The sequence below is a fragment of the Sus scrofa genome, chromosome 16, assembly GCF_054392235.1.
Source record: "Sus scrofa isolate SSC_HxYL_T2T_F1_AM1 chromosome 16, Sscrofa_HxYL_maternal_Yorkshire_Landrace_v2.0, whole genome shotgun sequence".
NCBI lineage: Eukaryota > Metazoa > Chordata > Mammalia > Artiodactyla > Suidae > Sus > Sus scrofa.
In genome coordinates this window covers 86,461,484-86,487,872 of record NC_139398.1, presented here as the reverse complement: position 1 = coordinate 86,487,872, position 26,389 = coordinate 86,461,484, and the positions used below count along the sequence as shown (strand labels likewise).

Here is a 26,389-nt window from a genome sequence, read left to right as displayed (position 1 = left end):
AGCCATCCGGTTTGTGGCACTTTGTTTCAGCAGAGTCCTGGGAGTTAGGAGTTTGGGATTAGCAGAGACAAACTGCTATGTATAGACCAGATGACCAACAAGGACTTACTGTATAGCACAGGGAACTATATTCAATATCTTATAATAACCTGTAATGGAAGAGCATGTGGAAAGAAAAAGAAAGAAAGATAGATAGATGTATAACTGAATGACTTTGCTGTACACCTGAAATGAACACAACAATGGAAATCAACTAGACCTCAATTGGAAAGAAAAAGTCCCGGGAAACTAATACCATCAGTAGGATTGACTAGACTCTGCAGGAGGACATCCTGGAACTTTATTCTGTCTGTTCCACTGTTCCCTCCACACCTCACACGCCTTTTCCTCCCATCCCCTCCTGCATGCACACGAAGACCAGGGTAACCCAGTGATGGATCTGTAGCTGAGAAATTCATCCTTCGAGCCTCAGGAGCCATCAGCCCAGGCGTGTGAGTGGACCATGTGGGAGAGATGGACTCCAGCAGAAGGCAGTAATTATTTGGGAAGAGATGAGTCAAAGAAGTTTCTGAAAAATCAAAATGAAATGCAAGACAGCAGGATACAGCTCTTCCTAGTTGACAGAGGATGTCAGAAGGGAAGGTGGCATCGTTATGGGCTCACAAGTCTATCCTACAGGCTGTGTTGTGCATCATTGTTTCCGAGGTCCATTTAGCTCTGTGCTTTCAAATGCACTGCCCAGTCCAGCGATGAGAGCTTGTCTTGCGTCCTCCAAGTCCCCACCTCCACCCAGCATTAATTCTCATTAAGGCTCCAGATCTGGGAGGGTAGGAAGAGAAGGTTGTTCTACCCCTAAACCAATGTTTAAGTGCATTAGTGTAAGGAGTCCCAGACAAGGATTTTCTCCCTCTAGTTTGCTTGCATGCATTTTATGTGCAATTAACTGAAAATCCAGCCCCCTCAAAAAATGGAAAAGGAGAAGGGAAGAAAAAGAAGGAAGAAAACAGAAAGAAGGGAGGAAGGATGGGGGAAAGAAAGAAGGAAAGGAAGGAAGGAAGGAAGGAAGGAAGAGAACGAATGAACCCAGCCAAGTCCTGAACTGCATAAAGAAGATCTTACCTTCCACTCTCCATCAGTGAGAGGGAACTGGGCTGGCTCTGTTTATTTGTGGCACCTGGTCCCTTACCTGGGGATGTGCAGGGGACCTGAGTTGCACTGATAAAGCTGCTTTAAGATCCTGACCAGGGAGTTAACATTTCACTCTCAGTTTAGGTTTACTAGGATTGTGGCTAAAAGGGGGAAATGTTATAGCAGTTTTCTCAACCCCCGAGAATTGTAAAGTAATACATGTACATATAGCAACCTGAAAGTTACAAACAGCCTGCACCAACTTCTTATGCTCTGAGCTGGGTTGTCCCACTTTTCCTAACCAGTCAATATCCTGTCTGTATAGGGGGGAAATGAGGTTAAAATTCACTGAAATCTGCATCATTTATAAACATCTGCTCCCTTCAGTCACTGAAACTTTGCTATTCTACACAGCTGCCAGGGGCTCAAAAAGGAAGTTCATTTCCTAATCGGTACCAGTGAGACAGGAAAGTGACACTTCTCAGTTCTGTTCGTTCCCAGGGAGAAACAGGTGACCTCCTTATGGCTGATGAGCTCGGATTTTTCCAGCCACAGCTGGCTCGGGAGGAGGAAGGAGCCCTCAGTACAAGCGTAGCCTTTTGGAGACTCACATGAACTCCTAAGCCCTTCGGCCCCTGGGACTGAAGGAGATTCTGTGTCATTTCTGCAGGAGTTGGCATTTCCTTTGCAATGAGTCTGTCACTCTGTTAGTGAAATTCACCAGCCTGCATTCTCTTATCTCGTTCCTAGCCTCCTCCCTCTGTCTCTGTCTTTATCACTGTGTGGTTAATACCAAAAATCATACATGCCATTTATGAAGTGCTTCCTGTGTGTCAGGCTCTATGCCAGGAACATACATATTTGAATTGGTGACCAAGAGAGCCCATAAGGTGGGTGTTAGCACCCCTTCAGCTGATGAGGAACGTGAGGTTTGGAGGGGTTTATCCTAGGTCCCTAGTTCATTAGGGTAGAGGGAGCCATGGTTCCCACTTGGGCTACTTACTTCAAAGCCCCCCTGAGCTCTTTAGTGCTTTATAGATTCCTTTTTTTGGGGGGGGGAGGTCATACCCACATCATATAAAATTTCCCAGGCCAGGGATCAAACCTGCACCATAGCAGTGACCAGAGCCACAGGAGTGATAGTACCAGATCCTTAACCTCCAGGCCACCAGGGAGCTCTTCAGTTCCTTGTATTATCTCATTCACCTTGAAACTTCTATGGAGAAATGGGGAGAATCTCAAAGCAAGTTCAACTCACATACAGACACTGATCACCTAGTATTTATACTGGATTAAATATGAGCTCGGCTGTGAATATTTAATCATACATAATCATACGTGTGACATGATGTCCATACACAATCAGCTTTTCTTTTTTAAGTCTCATTTGTAGTTCCACGTGGGAAATAATCATTTATCTGCTCGTGTAGGATTCCCCTGAGGAATCATGTAGATTTCACCTTGTATGTTGGACTCATCAAGGTTCTCCAGAAAGACACATCATTTAGGTTGACACATAAAATCCAACACCACACATGCCCACTAGGATGCCTGAGAGGCCGTTGCCTAGAAGGGTGCTGAGGATGGAGGGCCCTGGCCAACGCGGTAAGAACCCGGGCACAGATAACTTATTGACATCTACCTGGACAGGAAAGGAGAGGGGGCAGTGAGCCAAGGCTTTCCATTGGTGCTGTGCCTTTGTGATACACAGCCCTGTGGCAGGAGGAATAAGAATGGACACCTGCCAGAAAGAGACATGAAAGTATATTATTCATACGTCAGAGCAGCTTATGAAAATTGCTTCCTATATCATTTTACGTCTCCTGTGATTATCAATTTCTAGCATATTTCTGTGAATAATTACTAAAAAAAACCCTAGTATTAGATTATCCATATTGATCCCAGAAATGTAAAGAACATGGCATTAATATTCTATTCTTTTATAATTGCTAGAGCTTAGATACAATAAGAAATATATATCAATTTGGAAGAATGGTTTTTTTACTGAGCTCTCAAAATAAAGATTGTTTTGTCTTTTTTTTTGGGGGGGGGTGCCGCACCTTTGGCATATGGAGGTTCCCAGGCTAGGGGTCGAATCGGAGTTACAGCTGCTGGCCTACACCACGGCCATAGCAACACCAGATCTGAGACCCATCTTCCACCTATAACGCATCTCACCGCAACACCAGATCCTTAACCCACTGAGCAAGGCCAGAGATCGAACCCGCAACCTCGTGGACACGAACTGGGTTCATTACCACTGAGCCATGATGGGAACTCCCTCTTTTGTCTCTTTTGATGCCATCTGGATCTGCAGATATGTTTGAAATTTGTGTGTGTTTGACTGGAGTAGAATGCAGTGGGCACTAGAGGTTCTGAAAAGTGTTGCTACACAAATTCTAAGTCCCATATGTGTGTTGTTTTGTTGTATTGTTTGTCGTCTGTTTGTTTTTTATTAGACCAGGCATTTGGAAAGACCTAAAGACCATGGGCTCAGTGTCTCTCTTTATATTTTTCGTCACATTGCTTGTTCTGGGCCGACAGGTAAGAAGTCTGTTTCTTACGTAACTTCTCTAAAGTGCTGTGTTAATGATACTTTGCTGAAGTGCATTGCCATTAATTACTTTCATGCCAGCAAATATTGAAGGCTGAGAATCATCATATCACTTAAGAGAAAAGTGGGTGTGTGTGCTTGGATATAGACACAAGGAAAAGGTCTCTCATTTCTTTTTCCCTGGACATGTGAATTTCCCGTTACATCTCAAAATAAATGTGTAGGGTTTGTAAGCCTACAAAAATGTTCCCTCAAGAGCTGACATTAATTGGAAAAAAAGGTCCCCTTGCCTGGGGTTTTCATCTGCATTTCAGGCTGCATGGCTTCTTTTTCTTTGAAGTGGATATTAAACACCTTTGCTGCCGCTGCAATTCCCCCTAGAAGCAACGTCTCCAATTCAGTGATATCATTTTGTGATGCAAATGAACCTTCCTCCTTGGACTTTCACCGGCTTCTGGTCTTCCAGTGGAGCCCGTGGGTGCAGGTTCTTTTTTTTTAATTGAAGTATGTGGGCAAAGGGCTTTTAAGGACAATAGTCTTTTTGCCTACAAACAGGGAGAGTCACCAAAGAGTAAAGGCTCACCCCATCCAGGTAGCTCTGCCTCAACCAAGGTTTGCTTTGAATTCTTTGATGGTTAGGATGAAACAAAGAAGTGATGTGTTTGGGAATAACCAAGGAAGAGCCATTTGCCAATTGAATTACATACACATCACTGAACAGCATTGGAGAGGCAAACCATCCACTTGGGAGTTTGGGTCTGGCTCCCATTTCTCCATAGGAGGAGGCTATTAATAACTATACAGTCAGGGCAGAGGCCAGGTCTGTGAGAGTTGGTCCAGCACCTGGGAACACTGTCCTTTCTGTCTTCCCGGGCAGTGCCAGGAGCATCCTTCCCTGAGCCCACAGGGCAGCCCTCACCAGTCTCCCTAGAGCTACGCTGTGGGTCCTGCTGCAGAGCTAAGAAGCCCCAGTCCTCCCCACCCCCCACCCCCACGAGCCTCCGTCCCTTGCACCTGCCTGGTTCTGCATCCTTAGCCTTGCATTTTGACAGCCTGTACTTTTCAGTCAAGCATCTATCCCATGTCCTGTCCTTTTTTTCTGTGTTTCCTTCATTTCTCTGGCTGCCTGGCTTTCTCCACTCTTGCCCAGCTCTCTGCATTCACTCTTGGAGACAGGGCAGGTCCTCCCTCGGAAACCCGATCACTTAGATGTGGAGGAATTGGGCTTCCTTGCAGGATGTCCCCTAAAGGATCATTCCTCAGGAAAGAGCATGGCTGTCCCTATCGGGGTCTCCTGTTTTGTGATGCTGGGAGGATCGCTCAGCTTGCTTCACAGCAATACATTGTAATTCCCTGGAATCGAATTGAATTCTCCCCAGTTTTTTAATTGACCGCCGAGATAGTATACAGGCAATACAACTACGCAAATGTTGAATCCCATGACTGCTCACTGATCAGTACCCTCTGAACGATTTAAGATAATTAATTTAAGATAATCAAAAGTATGCAGTACGATGGTCAGGCATTAATCTACTGAGATAGCGCTGATACCAGTTTTATAGAGTTGTGCCATTTTGTCACTAACGTAATGACAATATGTCCATCTAAAAGCCTAATGATTAATCGTGTTCACCGTTATTCGGTAACTAGCCCTCACCGAGGGTTTACCAAGGTGAGCCCAAAATCAGCCAAAATGATTAAGTGGATCATTCTAAGGCCCCAGGTCTTCTGGGACATAAAGAAATTTCACAACTGTGACGTTTGTGATGTGTTTCTGTCCACCCTTCCAGAAATACAACTATCCTATAGACAGACCACGTTTTTATTGGACAAAAGGTTCTCAAGTTTCAGGCGAACTCCTAGCCTCCGAGTTATTTTCTGAATATGTTTAAAATATGAACACAGGAGTTCCCGTTGTGGTGCAGTGGTTAAGGAATCTGATTAGGAACCATGAGGGTGCGGGTTCGAGCCCTGGCCTTGTTCAGTGGGTTGAGGATCTGGCGTTGCCATGAGCTGCGGTGTAGGTCACAGACACGGCTCAGATCCCGCGTTGCTGTGGCTGTGGTGTAGGCCGGCGGCTACAGCTCCGATTAGACCCCAAGCCTGGGAATCTGCATATGCCACAGGTGTGACCCTAAAAAAGACAATAAATAAATAAATACAAACACAGACACTTTACAGCTCATTTCCTTTACTATTTGTCCTCCCGGCCCCATGACCATCCTTTCTGAAAGGACGGCAGTGTACTTGCTTTTTCAGGAAATGACTATGCTAAAGATTGCTCTTGGGAGTTCCCTGGTGGCTCAGCAGGTTAAGGATCTGGTGTTGTCATTTCTGTGGCCCAGGTTCTATTGCAGGCCCAGGAACATCCACATTGCCATGGGCATGGCTAATAAATAAATAAATATTGCTTTAGCCATCTTAGAAACCTTAATGAAAAGATAACACATGTCCTGGATAAGAGCTAGGGTACCACTCTCTGTACTGAAATTGAGTTAGTGGTAGAAATGCTAGCCAACCCCAGGGCCTCTTTTGAAAAGGAAAGGTCTCCTTTATTTTGTTGAAGCTTAAAGGGCTGCACAGTGTGGTCAGGGGTCCCAGATGTAGCCTGGATGCCTCTTCCAGGCTCTTCCTGCCTTCTGTCCCATCAAGCCAGAGCTATGAAGAGCAAAGTCCATGTCTCTGAGTGGGATCTGGGCCCCCGAGAACGTGGAGGGTAGCTTCCCCGAGAATTGGAGAGCTGGGAGGTGACCTGAGGCGTGGAGGTCGCGCAGTAGGGCCCCTATTTTAGTTGAAGTGGCACAAAGCCCTGAAAGCACTTTCCTGGCCTGAGTCACGGTCACGGAGGCAGCAGCTCCCCCAGCCCTCTTCACACAGCCCCCCCCCACGTCTCTCTGTCAGATCGCCCCTCTCTCATAAGGACCCCAGTCGCTGGATTTGCAGCCCATCATATGGATCCTGAGATGTTTACATTAATGGCATCCACAGAGACCCTGCTTCCAGAGAAGTCACAGGCACAGAGACCAGGGTTAGGACCTGAACGATCTTTGGGGGGCCATGAATAAGTCCATTATAGCTGGTTTGGGATAGAAACACCCCTCTTCCTTTGAGAGAATCCACATGAGTTTCTGGGGGTCCTTGCCCATCAAGGAGAGGCTTCTGCCACAGACTGCCTTGGCTGGGGAGGTGAGAGGTAAAGATTTGGCAAAATATCACTTTCAGTCCAATGTAGCTGGTCCCAAAGTGCTCTGGTTCCTTTAGTAGGAAACTTAAGGAATGCTTGCACGCAAGGCAGTAGCAATCGTGGGAAAAGCTGAGCAACTCCCAGTAGGGTTGAACTCCCAGTATGGTTTATGGAGACCTCTCAACTTATACAAAATGGGCTTGCTGCCTGCCTTTCCTGGTTCTTTGGCTTCATCTCTCGTTTTCTTTTGTCTGATCTTCAGCGTATACCTGTGTCTTCTCAATGCCATCACCATAGACTGCTTCTGACATTTTAGTTTCAGCCACACCACTGGTTTATTCCCCCCTCCCCAAAATCCAAATAAATAATCTGTTGTCCAAGTGAGAGGCCTTTTCTAGTAAGTGCATAGCATGATTTCCATCAATACAGAATGTGGAAAATGTGCAATAATGTAAAAATTGAACAGGAGAAAACTTTTAAACTATCTCTTTTGTAATCTATTAAAAAAAAAAAAAAGTCTTACTATATAAGCTAAAAACAAATGTCTCCCCAGAGGAGGAGAAGTAACTTCTGAGTACATCATACATAGTTTGGATCACACCTGATCAAAGGATGATCATTGTTCTTTCAGGACTCAAAATGCGAATTTTTTTTTAATTGCCATCTGTGCATGAGAGGCCATTTATGTGTTTTGTTTTGTTTTGTTTTGGCTGTCGTTGGTACAACTAATCCAACCAATAAAGCAAACTCCCTCCATATAGGTCTTCTTTGCATTTATTTGTCAATAACTCGCTATTTGTGCTGAAATATACCCTCTCAGGTCCTTCTGTTATAGGAAGATTCATTCAAAGCTAGTTCCTTATATTAAACTATATGTGTTGTAGCAGGCACAAAATGATACCAAACCAAAGAGACCCTGCAACAGTAAATGGGCCTCTGTGTTTCTACAATGTTAATAACAGCTGATTTTTTTAAAACATTGAATTTTAATACATTATAAAGCATAAACACATGTGAATTTGCTAGCAGACATCATCATAATTAAATGATATCGAAGTGAACTTTTGTCTAAATATAATGTCATTTTCACAGTACAATGCAATCCCAAATGAAAAAACACATACTTTTCAGCGAGTACTTAATTATGTAATTTGTGGTAGAGGAAAACTGATTTTCAGATATTAAAAGCAAGCTGCCACAAATGAACACTATTATGTTTTAAATGCAAATCATGACACAATGCATTCTCTTTACTAATGTATTTTCCATTTTTCATTTATTCATTATTTATAGTCTCTCACAGCTCTTTTCAAAAAATAATTCAAGCCAAGATTTATTAACATAACTGTGTAAGAAGCTTTCTTGTCATTTTTTTTTTCTTTCAAGCCTCCAGTGTAGCTGTTGTCTGTTCCTGAGGCTGGTTCCTTCCCAAATTTGCATTTTGCAAATCCATGTTAAAGAGTGAATGAGAGACATTTGGGAGAAAGAGAGGGCTTGGTAGGGAGGGTGACAAGTCTGTTTGGGGAGTTTTTTTTTCAGGTTTTGTTTCATTCTTTTTATTTTCTCTTTAAAACCTCCACTCTCTGGCAGGACAAGATGCCTATTGTTTCTTTACCTCTGTGTCCTCTTGTAACAGAATGAATATTACTGTAGGTTAGACTTCTTATGGAAGAACAAGTTCAAAAAAGAGCGAGAGGAGATAGAAACCATGGAGAATTTGAACCGCGTGCTCCTGGAGAATGTGCTCCCTGCGCATGTGGCTGAGCACTTCCTGGCCCGGAGCCTGAAGAATGAGGTCAGAGAAGTGGAAGTGGGGAGGGGTGGGGCTAGTGGATAGGGGTGTGGTTAATGGCGAGGGGAGGGGCTAGTGGGGAGGGGTGGGGCTGGTAGGAAGAGGTGTGGCTGATGAGGAGGGGCAGGGCTGGTGGAGAGGTGGTGCTGGTGGGGAGGAGCAGGGCTGATGGAGAAAGGTGTGGCTAGTGGGGAGGGGCGGGGCTGGTGGGGAGGGGTGTGGTTAATGGGGGCGGGGCTGGTGTGGAGGGGTGTGGCTGGTGGGGAGGGGCGTGGCTAGTGAAGAGAGGTGTGGCCGTGGGGAGGGGCGGGGCTGATGGGGAGAAAGGTGGGGCTATGCGACAGCGAAGGGTGCGGCCTGGAGGTCAGAGCTCCTTCCAGTGACCTGGAGGCCTGGGTCACTTCCTACAGCTCCGTGTTTAAAATACTCACCACTGGCCTGAATGTGTCTGTATCCAAGAGAATACTGACTGCTCATATAGAGATCAACTAAGAATAATAAGTTAGAATCGCCTCTGAAGGGCTTAGCGTGAAGTTAATTTGTTCTTCCTAGTTTTCTTCCCCAGTCTTGTAAAGTTCTGAGTGTGCAGTATGAGGCACTGGGGTTCCAAATATGTCACAAAAGTGGCCACCACCATCTGCCTGCTGTGGGAGGACACATCCTTACCAGCATGCCATCGGGGCCAAATCAAGAGGCAGAAATCACACCATGCATCCCACAGCTCCACTGTTTCACAGCTCATGACTTTCCTGAGAGCGTCTTAAGGGTCAAAGAATTTCAAAGGCACAAGGTAGATGGAATTTAGGAGTCAGCGACACAGGAGCAGATCAAAGACTTGAGTCCATCCATTTGAATGGATAGAAATGGGAGTTTCACGGAACAGCTAAAGAGACAGATATTTAACGAGAGTTGGAAAGATAAACATGTGGTTCCAATATTGAAATGGCTTATGAAATGAAATGTCATGAATGTTCTTTAATGTTACTAAATTATGAGAGGCAGCAGATGTCTCCACAGTGGGATTATGTTAATTTAAGACACAAGTATTTGAGCACCCACCGAGTGAAAGGCCTGTGTCTGGCACAGCAGAGTTTCAGTGATGTATGAAATGCAGTCCCTCTTCTTAGGAAATGTCCAGTGAGGATTGGGAGTGGATGAGGGATCCAGAAACTTATAGATGGGTGAACTTGGGTTTTTTGTTTGTTCGTTTTCTGCTTTTTTTTTTTTTTTTTTTTTTTTTTAGGACCACACACCCACAGCATATAGAGGTTCACAGGCTAGGGGTCGAACTGGAGCTTCAGCTGCCAACCTACCAACAGCCACAGCAGCACAGGGTTCAAGCTGCACCTGTGACCTACACCACAGCTCATGGCAATGCCAGATCCCCAACCCACGGAGCGAGGCCAGGGATTGAACCTGCATCCTCATGGAGACTAGTTGGATTCATTTCTGGTAGCCACAACAGGAACTTCTGAAGTTGTTAACAGATAAGCTGAACCTTGATGATGCTAATATAGAGAGCAACAAAGTGAGAAGGCTTGGAACAGTATTTTTCTGTAGCATATTTAAAGTGGATGTAGAGAAGAAAGTGCCAGGTGGTAGGGGAGAGGCTGGATGTTATCACTCTGGTCTTTCTGGGAGTTTGCTGGGTGTGGGTGAGCCGGTCCCGGGGCAGGGAAGGGGTGGAGACAGCAGGTCTGGCTGACTCTGCACTGTTCACTTCTCTTGTTTCTGCTGGTGTTTTCTGCATCCCGTAGGTTATTCAACAGCTTATTTACTTGTTGGTCTCAAATAATGAAATCTTGACACCTATTAAGAAGGAACCATCCGTTTTCATTAGCAGTATAAGAGCTTCTTTGTCTCTCTGTCCAGCTGTCAATTCAGTTTATAAATTCAACAGGTACCTCGTGTTGCCCTGCCCTGTGGTCACTCAGCCTGGTGCTGGGCCTGGACACAGGGATGAACAGGACAAGGCAGCCTCATCCCCAGGAGGGGACAGGATCCTGTTGTCCCCAAAGGCTCTGGCTGTGTCAATGCAGACTCCAGAAAGGCCACAACTGTGAGCAAGTGACTTCTGAACTTGAAAAGAAAGTGCTAGAAACTGGCGGGGAGATGGAGGCTGGGGAGAGGGAGGGAAGGACCACTCCAGGCTGCAAGGGATTGTGTGTCCAGATGCCAGGACATCGCCTCATTCAAGACTTTAAAAGGCCTGGAATCAGGAGTTTTCATTGCGGCTCCCCAGTAATAAACTCGATTCATATCCATGAGGACGCAGGTTCGATTCCTGGTCTCACTCAGTGGGTTAAGGATCCGGTGTTGCCATGAGCTGTGGTGTAGGTCACAGACGCAGCTTGGATCTGGCGTGGCTGTGCTGTAGGCTGGCAACTGCAGCTCCGATTAGACCCCTAGCCTGGGAACCTCTGTATGCCACCGGTGTGGCCCTAAGAGCAAAAATAAAATAAAAATTAAAATAAAAAGTCCGGAATCAGCCCTGTAGGTCTATGCCAACCTCTCCCCGGGCCAGTGGATTCTTGCCATGCTTTCCTGTTTGCCTGACTTAACTCTAAGCAGGCATCTGAACACGGTTGCCCCTTTGGAAATCATAAGGAAAGGCAGGTGGGATGGAGATGAAACCTGCAGATGGAAAGCGTGGGCTCGAATCTTCATCCCAGCATTTTCTATCACAGGAGCCTGGGCGGGCTATTTCCCCAGTCGGAGCCCCTCTCCGCATGCGTCACAGCAGAGTCTACTTTGCACTGTACTTGGGTGGCGTGTGGGACATTACAGGTCAGGTGGAGCATCGCTCCAGCCAAGATAGATGTGTGACCAATCAGGACCCAGAGTCCCATGTCCATGCAGCTGGGACGTACCTAGCAGGGAGGGCAGCACCAAAGCACTGGTGGACATATCCACTTACTGAGTGGTCCTACTATGTGCCGGGCCGGGGACCCGTACAATTCTCGGGTGATCCCAAGATGAGGGTGACATTTCCCTCCAAGTCTCCTCACTGATGCTGCTGCTTTAATAATTAAGGTCACACGCAGTGTCACCTACAGCCTTCACCACCCAGTGGGCTCCGTGGGGAAAGCTGCAGAGTGGGGGCAGGGCTAGACAGTGGGCTTGAACCCTGGTCCAGGCACCCCTCACTGCAGGCAGTGTGGGGACTTTGGAGGGACAAAGCAGGAATCAGCACACGTTGATGAAACCAGCTCTGTACCCTGTGCCTCATTCATCCGGTAAAGAAAGTGAATTCCTTGGGGGCCTCGCCCCTGGCTGCACCATGCTTGTGTGTGCAGGTGAACGTGACTTAGGCACTAAAATAATTTCCCCCGGCAGATGATTGGCGCCCGGTCACCAAGCTCTCGGCTGTGGCTCTCGAAGCCAGCTCATTCCTTCATTCAGGAAACACGCCCCTGAGCCAGGCAGCCTGTGGCCCTGTAGGAACATTCACTGGAGCTCGGTTTTGGAGCTTCTCAAACTCCTATTGCCACAACCAGCTCTGGCTGCCCTACCCGCCCATTAGCAGGCTCTGGTTTTCGCTCCAGAACCCTTGATCCCCTGGCATCACTTCAGCGCTCTAGCTGCTGACCTGACATGGCTCCAGAGGGGAGGATGGGGCTCCCTGAACCCTAAATCGGGGGCAGCAGATCGGTGAGGCCGTCCTTGAAACGATCTCTTCATTCCGCACCCTGTGGGCTGCCGAAGGCTCTGTGTTTCCTCGGATGACACAGAACGCCCCTGGCCTGTGATCTTCCAGATTTTGCTTCCAGCCTTTGTCGGTCAGGTTAACTACTCTGGGCGTAGGGGAGCTACTCAAACAGCCACTGAAACTGTCAGGGATTCAGAAATTATGGGGAGCCCATAGGACAGCCTGGGGAATCAAGGGTTCCAGAGCAAACACCAGAGCCCCCTAATCTGTGGGTAAGGAACCCGTCACGACAGCTGTCTGTCAGTCCAGCAGGGCGGCGATGCCCTGGGTGGCTGAAGCTCAAGCAGGTAATGAAGGGGATTCTGTTGCCAGGACCCTCGCGGGGGAAGCCTGAATGCAGAAGGGAGCCCGCCATGAAGCAGCAGAGCACAGCCAACACTGGGGACAAGAGAGGTTCTTGCACCCAAGAGCTGGGCATCCCCAAATGAAGGGATGTCTGAGGCGTCAACTAAGTGCACCCTTCTTGGGTCCCAGGCCCAGCTTTCCTCACCTGCCAGGCCCTGCGTAGGCTCTGGGAGCAAAGTTTTTGTCCCAGGTCTGGCACTTCTTAGCTATGGCATCTCAGGCTCCATCCCTGCAGAGGCTTTTTTCTTTTTGGCTTGTAAAACTTTATTTCAACATAATTATGCTTACAGAAATAAACGTATATGGGGTAATAGGATGCAATTTAAGTTTAACTTATTTTACACATTTGGACCCAAAACCTGGTACATGATTCGCTTTAAAAAAAAAAAAAAGTGTTTGCAATTTTTAAAGCAATAATTCAGAGCTCCCACTGTGGCCCAGTGGGTAAAGAATCCAACTGCAGTGGCTTGAGTACATGAGGAGGTGGGGGTTTGATCCTCAGCCTGACACAGGGGTTAAAGGATCCAGTGTTGCCACAGCTGCTGCGTAGGTTGCAGCTGCAGCTCGGATTCAATCCCTGGCCCAGGAACCTCTATATGCTGTGGGTGCGGCCATAAAAAATTTTTAAATAATCTTTTAATTGTAGAAAAGCAAAGCAAAGCAATAAGTCCTGCACAACTTTTAGAGAAGTGCCTGCAGTAAACACTCCATCTGAGTTGCCCTTTAAGCAAATATCCCACACTGAGTGGAGAATCGCTGCCTCTGGATTTTCTCAGTCAAGGAGGGCATCTTCCCACAGCTTTTCAGGGCCGGACCAGAAGGATAACAAAAGGCCCGTTATCACTTTGCCCCATGTATGCGATGTATGCGGTAGCACCCAGCTCCTCCACTGGGGTGGACTGAACACTCACAGTTTCTGAGTGCGGAGACCAGACCAGGGTTATTCTTAGAGCAGGTGGTAGATGGGGCTGTGGCTCTCCGTCCCACGGTAAAGATTAATGCTCCATGGTTTTCTGGAACATTCCTTGGGAACGCAACACATGGCCCCAGCCAGGACCCACATTAACAAAGAGGCTTCGGTGTGAGCTTTTAATTCTCCTACCTACTGCGTGCACACACAGAGGGAACGCCTTTCCTTTCAGAAATAGGGTGGAAAAAATGATTTAATCGCAATAATTCCCCAAAGATTTTGATTTGGGTTTCAAACTGTTCACATTGTCTGTGTGCCACGCCTGTGGGCAGAGAGCAGGTGCTGTGTCCCAGGCCAAGTTTGCAGGCTCCCTCTGCTCCCTTTCGCAGGGCATTTTTCTTACTTAAAGCTTCCTCAGGCTTCTCCATCAGCTGCTGACCGTCCTGGCCAGGGCCTGGCCGCAGGCCATTCAGGATCAGGACCAGCTCTGTGCGCCCATTTGGAGCCCGTGCTTTCTGAAGCCTGCTCTCAAAACTGCTGTGTTCTGGGGGATCCTGTTGTGGCACAAGGGAAACGAATCCGACTAGTATCCATGAGGACGCAGGTTCAATCCCCTTGCTCAGCCGGTCAGGGATCCCATGGTGCTGTGAGCTGTGGTGTAGGTCGCAGAGGCGGCTCAGATCTTGCGTGGCTGTGGCTGTGGTGTAGGCTGGGAGCTGTATCTCCGATTCGACCCTCAGCCTGGGAACTCCTATTCATATGCTGCAGGTGTGGCCCTAAAAAGCAAAAAAAAAAAAAAAAAAAAAAAGACTGCCGTGTTCTCGCAGGAAGCTGTCTGGGAGGCCCCTTGAGCAGATGTCCAAGCTCACTTTCACCACTCATGGTAGAGACTGCGTTTCATCCCCCATCAGCCGTTGCCGAGTCCCCGGGAATCAGGACTGTGTGTGATTTTGAGCCAGGCAGCCTCATCCCAGGAGAGAGAGCTGAGACTTGATCAAAAGAAGATACAGACTCACAGATGTCACTGCAGGTGGTGGGGGGTGAGGGTTCACCAGGCAGGCAAACTACCCCCTTCTCGGCGACCCCCGCCCTCCTCGCACGGAGCCAGGTCCCTCAGCCTGTGCCTTGCAGAGTCAGGCTGGAACGTTCAGAGGTGGCTTTGTGCTTTGTAATGATCTGACTCCCCTGAATGAAATAGGCGATAGCCAACAACTGGGGACATGGGATGCTGAGCAGCTACCACACAGGCTGCCCTGGGGATGGGGCGGGGCGGGGGGGAGGGGCAGATGTGAAAGGTCAGAGCTCCTCCTCCTTACAGGAGAGCGAACAGGAGAAGGTGCTGGTCTCCGGGTTTGGAACCCCAAGCACCGGTGGCAGTTCTGGCTGTCTTCTGGGGCACGCCTGCGTGTAAGAGCACCAATCACACTTTGTCTTCCTGGTCTCTCATTTGCTGTCCCTCCCCAACTAGACCCCAAGGTGCCTCAGGACAGGCCTTGCGTTGTCCGTCCTTGTGTCCCCAGCGAAGCCTGGCACACAGCAGGCTCTCACGGGGGGTGTGTGTTGTGTGTCTGTGTCACAGGCGCTAAGGTGAATGTCAGCCCATCACACCAAGAGACAGGGGGCGCTAAACGTGGACAGAATTTACAGATGCAAGAGCCTCTCAGCTCTCGACCCTTCATTTGCAAGGATACGAGGGCCAGGAAAGTTGGGTTTGGAAAAGGGATTTGGGGCAGAATGTAGTGAGATGTGAGCCTCCTCCTAAAGGGACCATGGGAAATTCTCCCTTCACCTCTCGCCTCTCAAATGGACCAGGACCACTTGGGCTGTGTACCCAACGAGTGGGTCCCTGAGGGGCCCGGGGAAGCAGCTCCATCTGGGGGACACAGACGACAGGTGGGTTTCTGACAGGTGGCACATGCAGAGGGCGGGGCTGATTGAAGTGTCTGGGCCAAGAGAGGTGGGGGCTGCAGCTGGAAATGGAACCAGACTAGGAGGATTGGGAGGGAAAACGTGCCAAATGTTTCCAGAGCTCAGGGATTCCTTTTGGTGGCTGTGTGCTGGACAAGGGTCACTCATGCTAGACCCTGAATTCCAAAATCCCTTCCAAGGCTCCCCACCTACCTCCCTCCATCCCAGATCCTCCAGAAATAGAAGATAATTTCCAGTCATCCACCAACCAGTTTGTTTTCCTCTCTGGCACCAAGCCAACCCAAAGACCTGAGGGAACCACCATGAGTTTAGGGTATGGTGCTAAGCCCTGTAAGTCTCATTGGCTGTAGTGATTATGTAAAGCTTCCCATGTGTGAAGTTGTCCTGATTCTCGAGGGTAGCCCAGTGGAGGTCCTGCATCATGGACCAAGGAGTCGGAGACCCCTGATCACTCCTGGTGTTTCCCCAAAGCTCCAAGTGAACCATCTGCCAAAGAGGATGGGTGAGCAGTTTGCAGTCCAAGCCCCCAGCTGCACTCATAGCCTGTAGAGTGCCAGGCCAGGACTCCAGAGATTAGTCCTCATCCCTAAGCCAGCAGGAGCCATGATGTGTCACCCAACTGCCTTTGAGAGTCATTTCCTCATTTGTCCTGAGGTTCTTAAGGCTGCACAGCAGGATAACCCATGGGGCTTTGCAAAATGATGCACACACTTGAGCCCACCCCAGAGGCAAGATTCAGTCGGTCAGTGGGGAGTCCCAGGTGTCACCTTACTGAAAGCTCCTTTGGTGACCCTCCCAGGCATTCCTGTTTGAAGACCATGGAATGAGATGACACATCAGACCCCTTCCAGCTCCAACAGTCTAGGTGTTCCAGGGCAAGAGGTCAGAGGACACTGTGAGAGTGTCAGTCTGAAGATGTTTTATTAGACTGCAAACCACTACAGTTAAAATCGACCCTCATATCCAAACTGTCAGTCGGTTCGGTCTTGCAGTTCTCTATCTCCCATCCCCAGACACCCTTCAAGACCCCAGGGGAAAGGAGAAAGGCAAAGTGACATGACCTACAAGGGAATCAAAGTGCCATGCTGCCCCAGATCCAGGCAGAATGGTCTGTGGCCATCCAGGAAATGCAGGGTAAAGTATAAAGTGCAGCATTTATCAGCGTGAACTCTGCATCCGACTTGCTAACTGGGACCTTGGGCAAGTTCTGTAACTGCTCTGTGCCTAAGTTTCCTCATCTGGACATTAAGAATAAAAGCACCAGCCTCACCGAATTGTAGTGGAGGCAAGTTACTGCTGGTAGAGTGTTCAGAGGGGTGTGTGCCGTGTCAGTCTGCGCTGGTGATTATCGTGTGTATTCTTGTCATCGTGATTGTCATCGTTCTGCAGAGGGCCACTCTGGCTGATGTCAGCAGACAGTGGGGAAATGCAGGGTACAGAAAATATATCCCCACCTTGTTAGAGGTACCCATTTTCATGAAGAACAGGGAAGTCAGAGGAGTTTATATTACTTGGATGAAACTGGCACTTTTAACTAGAACAGGCCTTGAGGAGCTTTTCTCGCTCCTGTTACCCCGACACCCTGGCTTAGTCAGTGTTCCTGGAACCTAAGATTAACAGCCACACATGCCACAGGCTATCCTCGCAGGAGATGAATATTCACAAGCACAGCTTTTCAGAGAGAGGAAGTACAGGTCTGCACACAGAGCTAGCTCAACCCTGTTGAGAGCAGAGTAGAAAAGGAAAACCTTGATTCGATTGTTCGTGCATTTATGCAGATTGTGAGGCGGTGGCAGAAAACATTGCAGTAGGGTGGCTGGCCCTGAGAACAGGAAGGTGACACCAGACCAGCTTCCCCAGGAAGTGATTATGACATGCCATGGGTTGCCATGGCCCCAGTGTGTGTGTTATGAGACCTCAGCGGAGGAAGAATGATTTTTCTGAGGAGCCCCCAAACCCTGGAGTTACGGTGCTGTTGAAGTGCTCGCTCCCTGCCAGAGGATCACCCAGGTGCCCCAGAGGGCAGAGAACACTGGGGACATTCATGCAGGGTGACTCCCTTACTCTGCCAGGCACACAGGAAGCGCCAGTGGCCAGCATTCTTCCTTCCACTCAGAGGTCGCCATCTTGGTTAGCAGGTCTCTCCTCATGGTTCCTGGTGGAGGGAGTGCTTCCTATGATACATGGCGCCCACCTTGGCACCTGGCCATTCTGCCCATGTCAGCCCATCCAAGGGCCCTGATGAGCCAGCACCAGTGGGCGAGCAGATCCTCATGCCCAGAGCCAGCCCCCATGCCCACATAACAACTCTGCCTTTCCAAAATCTCCACTGAACTTGAAGTTTCACTGTGTGTTGGGAAAATTATGGAACCACCTTGAAATTGTATTTACAAGACACTGTAATTTTATTTTTGTGTCTATGGGTGAAGAATTATATGCCTCTTTCTGTTTAACAAAAGGAGGAGTTCCCTGTTAGCTCACCAGGTTAAGGATCCAGCATTGTCACTGCTATGGCTCAGGTCACTGCTGTGGCATAAGTTCGATCCACGTGTCACTGGTTGGGGGAAAGAAAGGATATCCAAACAGACATTGTTGGTGTCTACTACAATATGAATAAGTAGTCTCAGGATTTTCACTGTTCTTTCTGGTGTAATTAAGAAGTAACTTGAGGGAGTTCCCTTTGTGGTACAGCGGAAATGAATCTGACTAGTGTCCATTAGGATGCAGGTTCAATCCCTGGCCTTGCTCAGTGGGCTAGGGATCTGGCACTGCCATGAGCTGTGGTGTAGGTTGCAGACGTGGCTTGGATCCTGTGTTGCTGTGGCTGTGGCATAGGCCAGCAGCTGCAGCTCCAGTTCGACCCCCCGCCTGGGAACTTCCTTTAGGACAGTGTAATAGTTTGGGAAATCATTCTGTGTCCCTTTCGTTGCTTAAAGAATGTCGTTTTCCTAAGCAGGAAGTCTATGGTCTCGTAATTGTCTAAGGTCGAGGTGACAGAGCAGTGGAACTGGAAGAGCCCCTGGTATTAACGGGGAGTGACCCGTAATGACTGGGGAATGCAGTGTTGATAATTCTGAGCCTGCATCCGGCTCACGAGACGCCTTCCCCTGTGATCAGTAGCCAGGGTCTAGAACGGGCCTGGGACTGGGGTGGGGCAGATGCGCGCTGGGTGATTTGTGGACCAATCCTAACGTAAAGAAACTCTTCCATTAGGAGCATGGTTTGTTTACAAAGTTTCTGAGTACTCAGCTCTTCCTTTTCTCCCGGGCAGGAGTTATACCACCAGTCCTATGAGTGCGTCTGCGTCATGTTTGCCTCCATTCCGGATTTCAAAGAGTTCTATACAGAATCAGACGTGAACAAGGAGGGCCTGGAATGCCTTCGGCTCCTGAATGAGATCATTGCCGACTTTGACGATGTAGGTATTAAGAGTTACCCTTGGAAGGCAGGGGCGGTCCCTGTCCCACACTTTGGCATTCCCGTGGGCTGGCACTTTTGGAGTCCAGTATCATGGCGTATCTTAAAACCTGTCTTTTTGGGAGTTCCCATTGTGGCTCAGTGGTAACAAACCTGACTAGTATCCAGAAGGATGCAGGTTCAATCCCTGGCCTCTCCCAGTGGGTTAAGGATCTGGCGTTACCTTGAGCTGTGGTGTAGGTCATAGATTCAGCTCAGATCTAGCATTGCTATTGCTCTGGCTATGGTATAGGCCAGCAGCTGCAGCTCGCATTTGACCCCTAGTGTGGGAACTTCCATGGGTGCGGCCCTAAAATAAATAAATAAATAAACTGTCCTTTTGCATAATTTCTGGTGGTTGGCATTAAAGCTTTTTGCTCTCTTTAGGTCGCTAATTTGGGTGAGACAAACACGTATTTTTTAAAGCTAACATGATTGCTAGGAACAACTACCCACATCTGTTCAATAAAAGATCCAGTGTGCCCGCTAGATATCTTCTGGATTTTTCTGGATTTTTTTTTTTTCTGGATGTTTTCTGGATTCTTTTTTTTCCTTGAAAGCCTTGAACTCCAAGGAAAATACTTTCCCATCTCTTTATACATTAAAAAAGATAATGAATATATTTATCATAGCAGATTATTGGCATGTCTGGGCAAACGCAAAGGTCTCTGTCAGATATTACCTTGAAATATGCATGGATGCCATGCTTTATTATTGAAAAAGCCATGTAAACATGGTATTGTATATTTTAGAAGGGACAAAGTTTTAGATTTTGAAATAGGTGTCATTTTTTCAATTTTCTGCCTCCAGAGGAAACAGTGTGCTTTGTTTTCTGGCAAAAACAAACAGGCCTCAGGTTTTAAAGATACGGCTACTACACAGTTCTTCACCATATCATGCAAATATAGGAAAATTGACATCGGTGAACGTAGGTTCATCGTGAATCATTTGAACTTTGAAATACAGTGATGAAATTATGTCACAACGTTCAGAATTTCTTGTGGGACCTGTGTGTTTCTCCGCTACCACCACTGTCACCATGAGGTTGACTCAAGGCTCACGGTCAAGTTATGACAGTTAGAGGTGTCCACTGTTGTGCTGGGCGCATAGTGGAAAGTGGTGGCACATTTGCTCCAGCTGCTCCTGGTAAAATGAATGTTCTCCGGTACTAGCAGGTGAATGACAGTGTTCTTTCGGGTCGAATTGGCTCATGGAGATATGATAACGGGACTTGCTCACCTATCTGAGATTCTCTGACATGTGAAGAAGTTTCCTCTGAAAACACAAGTACCATCCAAGGGTCCAGAAGATGTCCCCAGTCTTATTCATGCCATTGTCCTGCTGAGCAGATACGGAACCTTCTAGAATTTCCTTCACTTGCTCTCATCATCCACTCTCTCTCTTTCCTACGCCTTCTCATGTATACCTTTCCTCCATCCCACCTCCAGGCCTAACTTAGTGGATGGGGAGCCAGTAGAAAGCTTCTTCCTGGTGCCAGAAACCGGGACGAAGAACATTAGTGTCAGGGCGAATGGGAGGAGCCTTCTAGATCTTTATTCTCTCCACTTTGAGTTTTCAGAGGGCAAAAGCTAACCCCCGGCCCTACTGTTGGTCGTCAATCACCCTGACTTAGCAGGAAGGACCTCACTCAGAAAAGCCTAAACACATGCTTTTGTGAGAAAGTGTATTTGAGGCTTATCACTCGCATCATAATTTATCCCCTTTCCTTCACCACTGGCACATTTTGAAAGGGTACTAATTCATGTTAATTGGAAGCAAATCATCATACTGCATTTCGTTCTGAGGACAGGCTCTCTGTGAAATGCATGCCGTGTTCTTTCCTCCACGGAGGCCAAGGTCGAAGGGTGAATAAGCGGTGTCCATTGAGAGTGTGTCTAGAGAGTGCTCGGCCTGAATCGGCACCCGACGGAGTAACTGTCTGACTGTCGTTGCTTCCCAGCTGCTGTCCAAGCCGAAGTTCAGCGGGGTTGAAAAGATCAAGACCATCGGCAGCACGTACATGGCAGCGACGGGTCTGAGCGCCGTGCCCAGCCAGGAGCATGCCCAGGTACACGCACGCCAGACACACACACACACACACACACACACACACACACACACACGGTCCTTGGCCCCGCCTCCAGGTCACCCTGGAGCCAAAACTCTCACGCAGTGACCCATACGCTGTATTGTAAGCACAACTGGAATCTCAGTGATTAAGGACTCATGAGAAAGACAAGAATTCTGGAGGCTTCTGAGGGTCCGTTCACAAAACGCCTTTCTCTGGCAGATGAGGTAGGAAAAAGGCAACAATCTGGTGGCTGCTCGATACCAGACAAATATACAGGAAAGTCCATTAGAGCTGTTTATTTATAGGTGACTCCTTACAGGAGGGGTCCCGGTCTTTTGATTTTAAACCTTGTGGTCAAACACTAAGCCAACCACCTAGATATTTGGTTGAAAACGTGATTTGGTCAAAATGGAGTATCTTTAATCAATGGAGTATGTTTTTGAGGGACATATCCTGGCGTGTGTGTGTGCATGTGTGTGTGTGTATGTGTGTGCGCGCGTGTGTGTAGACATGCTTTGTAAACTTGTGGGTCAGCAGGACCTCTTTCCCCTCAGGATTCAGGGCTCCCGAGGTGGTTGGTGGGTGGGTGGAACAGGACCGACCAGAGCACAGCTTTGCCGAAGAGAGAGGAAGCGCTCAGGCCCCCCTGTGCGCGGCTCCCCACCCCCCATACCCACCTCCCACAGGCAGGTGAGCGAGGGACGGAGCGGCATCCAGCGGCATCCGTGTCCTCAAACGGGGCTCAGCCTCCCGGAGCCGCAGGAAAGGTCCTCTTCCCTCCCAACATTCATGGACTGAGACGGGAAGGCGAAACATCTGTCTCAAGATCGAAGTAGCATTTTCCCAAACGAATGGGGCTAATGCCTGTTCCCTGTGCGCTTTGGCTCGGGTATTTTGCTTCCAGATTATTGTTTTTTACTGGGTATGAATTATTTCGGTAATAAGGAAACAGAAAAGAAACAATCGATAAAAAGAAACCTGAGAAGAATCTTAAGTTCTGAGCAATACTTTCCCAGGCCGTCTTGATGCCTCATACAAAAGGAAACCCTTGTTTACGTGGTGCTGTGTATCTTTAAGCTTGGCTTTTTATTGCCAGAACTATTGAAAAACCATTGGAAAAATGTACAATAAAGGTATGAGCATGTATATTATTTTAATTTTCAATATCTTATTTATACCCTAAATAGGAACAATTATACGTTTACTTCCTTGGCCTTAATGGGAAAAACTTACACTTTTTCAAAACCTTTATTGTTCTGGAAAAAACTAAGTTAAAAGAATAAACAAAAAATTATGTAAAACCCAGGGATGGACATTTTTCCAGTTGCCTCAGATTCTAAGATGCCCAGCCCAGCACTGTCTGAACCTGTCTGGTTATTGAGCTCAGCTGCCATAAAGAAATTACCGCAGGCTGGGCAGCTTGAGCAACAGACATATTTGCTCACAGCTCCAGAGGCTGCAAGTCTCAGATCAAGGTCCTTTGGGACGTGGTTCCTGGCGAGGGCTCTCTTCCCGGCTTGTCGCAGGCTGCCCTTTTGCTGTGTCCTCACATAGCAGAGAGAGATCTGGTGGGTAGGGGTCTAAGTTAGGAATTTGAGGGGACACAATTCAGTTCACGGCCCTGTCTTTATTAAAATGTCAGTATTTTAGTTCATTCTGGGTTTTCTGGCATTCATTTTGATTTTCTAAACATGCAGAAGGCGATACTTCGATACTTGGCATGATTGCTGAGCTTTTTGCTGCCCCCTTAAGTTTTGCACCTGAGGTGAGTGCCTCACTCTCCTCATCTTAACCTCCACCCTGCTTCTGAGGCCTCTCCAGCTGACCTCCTATTGTGGGCCACTTAGGGCACTTAACCCACTCACACCCGCTCCAGACCTTAGCTCCTGACAACCACTTGGCAGGGATCCTCAGAGGCACCTGCAGACCCATTCGGCACTGCATCTGGGGTGCTCCCATACTCCCACATCCCTCCATCATCCCTCCCACATCCCTCCATCATCCCTCCCACATCCCTCCATCATCCCTTCCACATCCCTCCATCATCCCTCCATCATCTCTCCCACATCCCTCCATCATCCCTCCCACATCCCTCCATCATCCCTCCCACATCCCTTCCACATCCCTTCCACATCCCTCCATCATCTCTCCCACATCCCTCCATCATCCCTCCCACATCCCTCCATCATCCCTTCCACATCCCTCCATCATCCCTCCATCATCCCTCCCACATCCCTCCCACATCCCTCCATCATCCCTCCCACATCCCTCCCACATCCCTCCATCATCCCTCCATCATCTCTCCCACATCCCTCCATCATCCCTCCCACATCCCTCCATCATCCCTCCATCATCCCTCCATCATCCCTCCATCATCTCTCCCACATCCCTCCATCATCCCTCCCACATCCCTCCATCATCCCTCCATCATCTCTCCCACATCCCTCCATCATCCCTCCCACATCCCTCCATCATCCCTCCCACATCCCTCCATCATCCCTCCCACATCCCTCCATCATCCCTCCATCATCTCTCCCACATCCCTCCATCATCCCTTCCACATCCCTCCATCATCCCTCCATCATCTCTCCCACATCCCTCCATCATCCCTCCCACATCCCTCCATCATCCCTCCCACATCCCTCCATCATCCCTTCCACATCCCTCCATCATCCCTCCATCATCCCTCCCACATCCCTCCATCATCCCTCCCACATCCCTTCCACATCCCTCCATCATCCCTCCATCATCTCTCCCATATCCCTCCATCACCCCTCCTCCTTCATCCTGCCATCATCCTTCCCACATTTCTCCATCATCCCTCCGCACCCCTCTGTCATCCCTATAGCCTGTCCACCTAGTCCTGACACTGCCTCCACCGGACCCTGATCTGTGTCTTCAGCACATGTCCCCAGGTCTGTCCTCTCCCACAGGCACGCTGGATGGTTGGTCCCTGTCCACTGCCTTTATTTTCACCCTCTCCTTTGGTAACCCTCACCCATGCTGATGTCAGAGATTTCACTCCTGAAGATCAGGAAGGACTTCCAGATTCCAGCATCCAGGTGGGATTGCGTTTCCCAGGCTTTCACTCCCACGGCTTGTCGGGGCCTCTGTTACAGCCATCACCTTCTCCAGGAAGTCGCCTCCTCCTTCAGCTTCCGGGCCCTTCACTTTAAGAAATGCTACCTGCACCCCCCACCGTGGACATTTCCACGTTCTTTCCTCAAACCCTCCTTTCATCGGGGGTCTTGTCTAAGATTTGACCCACCCACGCGGGGGTATCTGACCCCCGCCAAAACTGCCATCCACCTTCCTGACCGTCGGGCAAAGCTTGGCTCTCACACCCCCAGGTTCCGTAGACACCCAGCTTTCTGACACCACCCTCACCTGCTTGCCCTCCCTGCTCCCAGAACAGCGCCACCCACCCCCCTCCTTGACCCACCCGCTTTCTCTCCCGCGAGTTTCCGCACCAGCCCTCACGCATGCGCTGTGCTTCCGTGCAGATCAACACCGAGTTCTGCTCGGACACCCTCCGGGCGGGCTGCACCCCCACCTGCATCAGAGCTGCCTGTGGCGGCTGCTAGGTGGTCTCCAGACACCCAAGGGGGGGACTGTAAATTCCCATTTCTGCAGTTTCCCCAGGTGATTCTGATCGGTACAGAAGACCCCTTGGTTTTAGACCTCACCCATCCGCAGTGCCAAGGCTCCCACTTTCGTAGGAGCCTCTTCCACCCCCTGGCCTGAGGAGCCTGGCCTCACCGGACCGCCCATGTCTAGATCTCATTTCTCTTCCTCCCATGCACTGCGTATCATTTTCTGCCTTCATATGGACATGTGTTTCTTCAACATCCAGACTATCGCAGGTGCCAGGTCTTATGCGGTGTTCCCCAAAGTGCCCGGCAGGGGGCGCTGTGCAGAGATTACATGTGTCTGTTCTAGGAATGTTTTTGCACACCAGCTGCTCCCAGGGCAGACCCTCTCCTTTTTATCCTCCTGACACTTTGAACACTTACTTAATGCCTCCGAGTCTTTCCTTCGAGCAAGCCTAGGCATTCCCTTGTGGCACATGGTAGGTTAAGGATCCAGCATTGTCACTGCAGCAGTGGTGCAGCTTCGATCCCTGGCTGAGGATCTTCCACAAGCATGGGGGTGTGGCCAGAAAAACCCTAGGAGGCACCCTACCCTCGGCCCATTTAACAGATAGAGAAACTGAGGCACAGCAGTTGAAGTAACTTACTCAGGGTCAGAGAATAAGCAGCGATGGAGCTGGGCCGCAGACCTGGGCACTCTGACTGCAGGGCTCAGCTCCACGGGTCCCGAATCCTCGTACTGCTTCCCCTCCTCTTCACCAGCCCCCCACCACGGTGGCATCGGCACCCACCAGTTGGTATGCACACCCTTCACCCATTGCTGCTTCCAGCTTTACCTTAAGAAGCCCTCCTTCCACAGGTGTCCCGTCCCTGCTGCTCGCATCACCTGCACCTGCTGGGCTGCAAAACCTGCCCACTACACTACCCTGGAGCTGCATGCCGACCCCTGCCAGCTGCCACTGTTAATAAATATTTCCCTGCACGGCGGAGTGGAAAGGGCACAGCTTTCACGTGCGACAGCTCATTTTTTTTTTTTACTCGATATAGGCTATTTTTATTTAAAACAGTTAATTAGAGTCCTGGTAGGATCATCCTAGAAGTATTTTGAAATGGGGTGAAAATCTTCTGAAAGGAGAGTTCATTACATTTACGTTTTTTCTCTTTTTTCGCCACACCTGTGGCATGTGGAAGTTCCCAGGCAGCGATCAAACCCGAGCCAGAGCAGTGACCCAAGCCACTGTAGTGACAACCCCGGACCCTTAACCTGCGGCACCCCTCATTTAATTGAGGGGGGGCATGATATGCTTATAAATATTAATGTGGATATTATTTTTATAAGACATGAATATCTCTTTTGCCTCTTGTAGCCTACCTCTAATCCTGCTTGTTTCTCTTGTTATCAACAAAAAAGTTCTCCTTACTGTTTATAAACAAAAAATTTCCTATTTATTCTTTAGCCAAGTATTTCATTTGGCCACAAAACACATTCGATTAGAAAAATATATTGGGTTTCTCAAAGATTCATGTGTTTTTCTTAAACCCCAAAAGAGGCAAAACTATCTGGATAAAAGCCTTTTGAAATCCAGCTTTTGTTTGTAATTACCTCCACGTTTTCTTCTCATGGCAGGCACAGCGTTCTTACCCACTGAGAAAATACATCATAGGAGTCGCTCCGCACCTAGTCAGAGCCAGGCTTTATGCCTGCCTTTGTTTTGCCTTTG

General features: G+C 48.6%; 1 protein-coding gene across 2 annotated transcripts in view; it reads left to right on the top strand.

Moving 5' to 3' along the window:
- Positions 1-26,389, top strand: part of ADCY2 (adenylate cyclase 2) — a 426,457-nt gene that overhangs the window by 384,714 nt on the left and 15,354 nt on the right. The window contains exons 19-22 of one of the 2 annotated variants that reach the window (XR_014831042.1): positions 3,588-3,672; positions 8,520-8,661; positions 18,823-18,969; positions 20,968-21,075. Coding sequence is in view for 1 of the 2 variants with exons in the window: in XM_021077007.2 (XP_020932666.2) it covers positions 3,588-3,672; positions 8,503-8,661; positions 18,823-18,969; positions 20,968-21,075 (499 nt within the window). In the remaining variant the exon portion in view is untranslated. Of the gene's footprint in view, positions 1-3,587; positions 3,673-8,502; positions 8,662-18,822; positions 18,970-20,967; positions 21,076-26,389 lie in introns of both variants that reach the window. The other variant, XM_021077007.2, reaches the window with a different exon arrangement.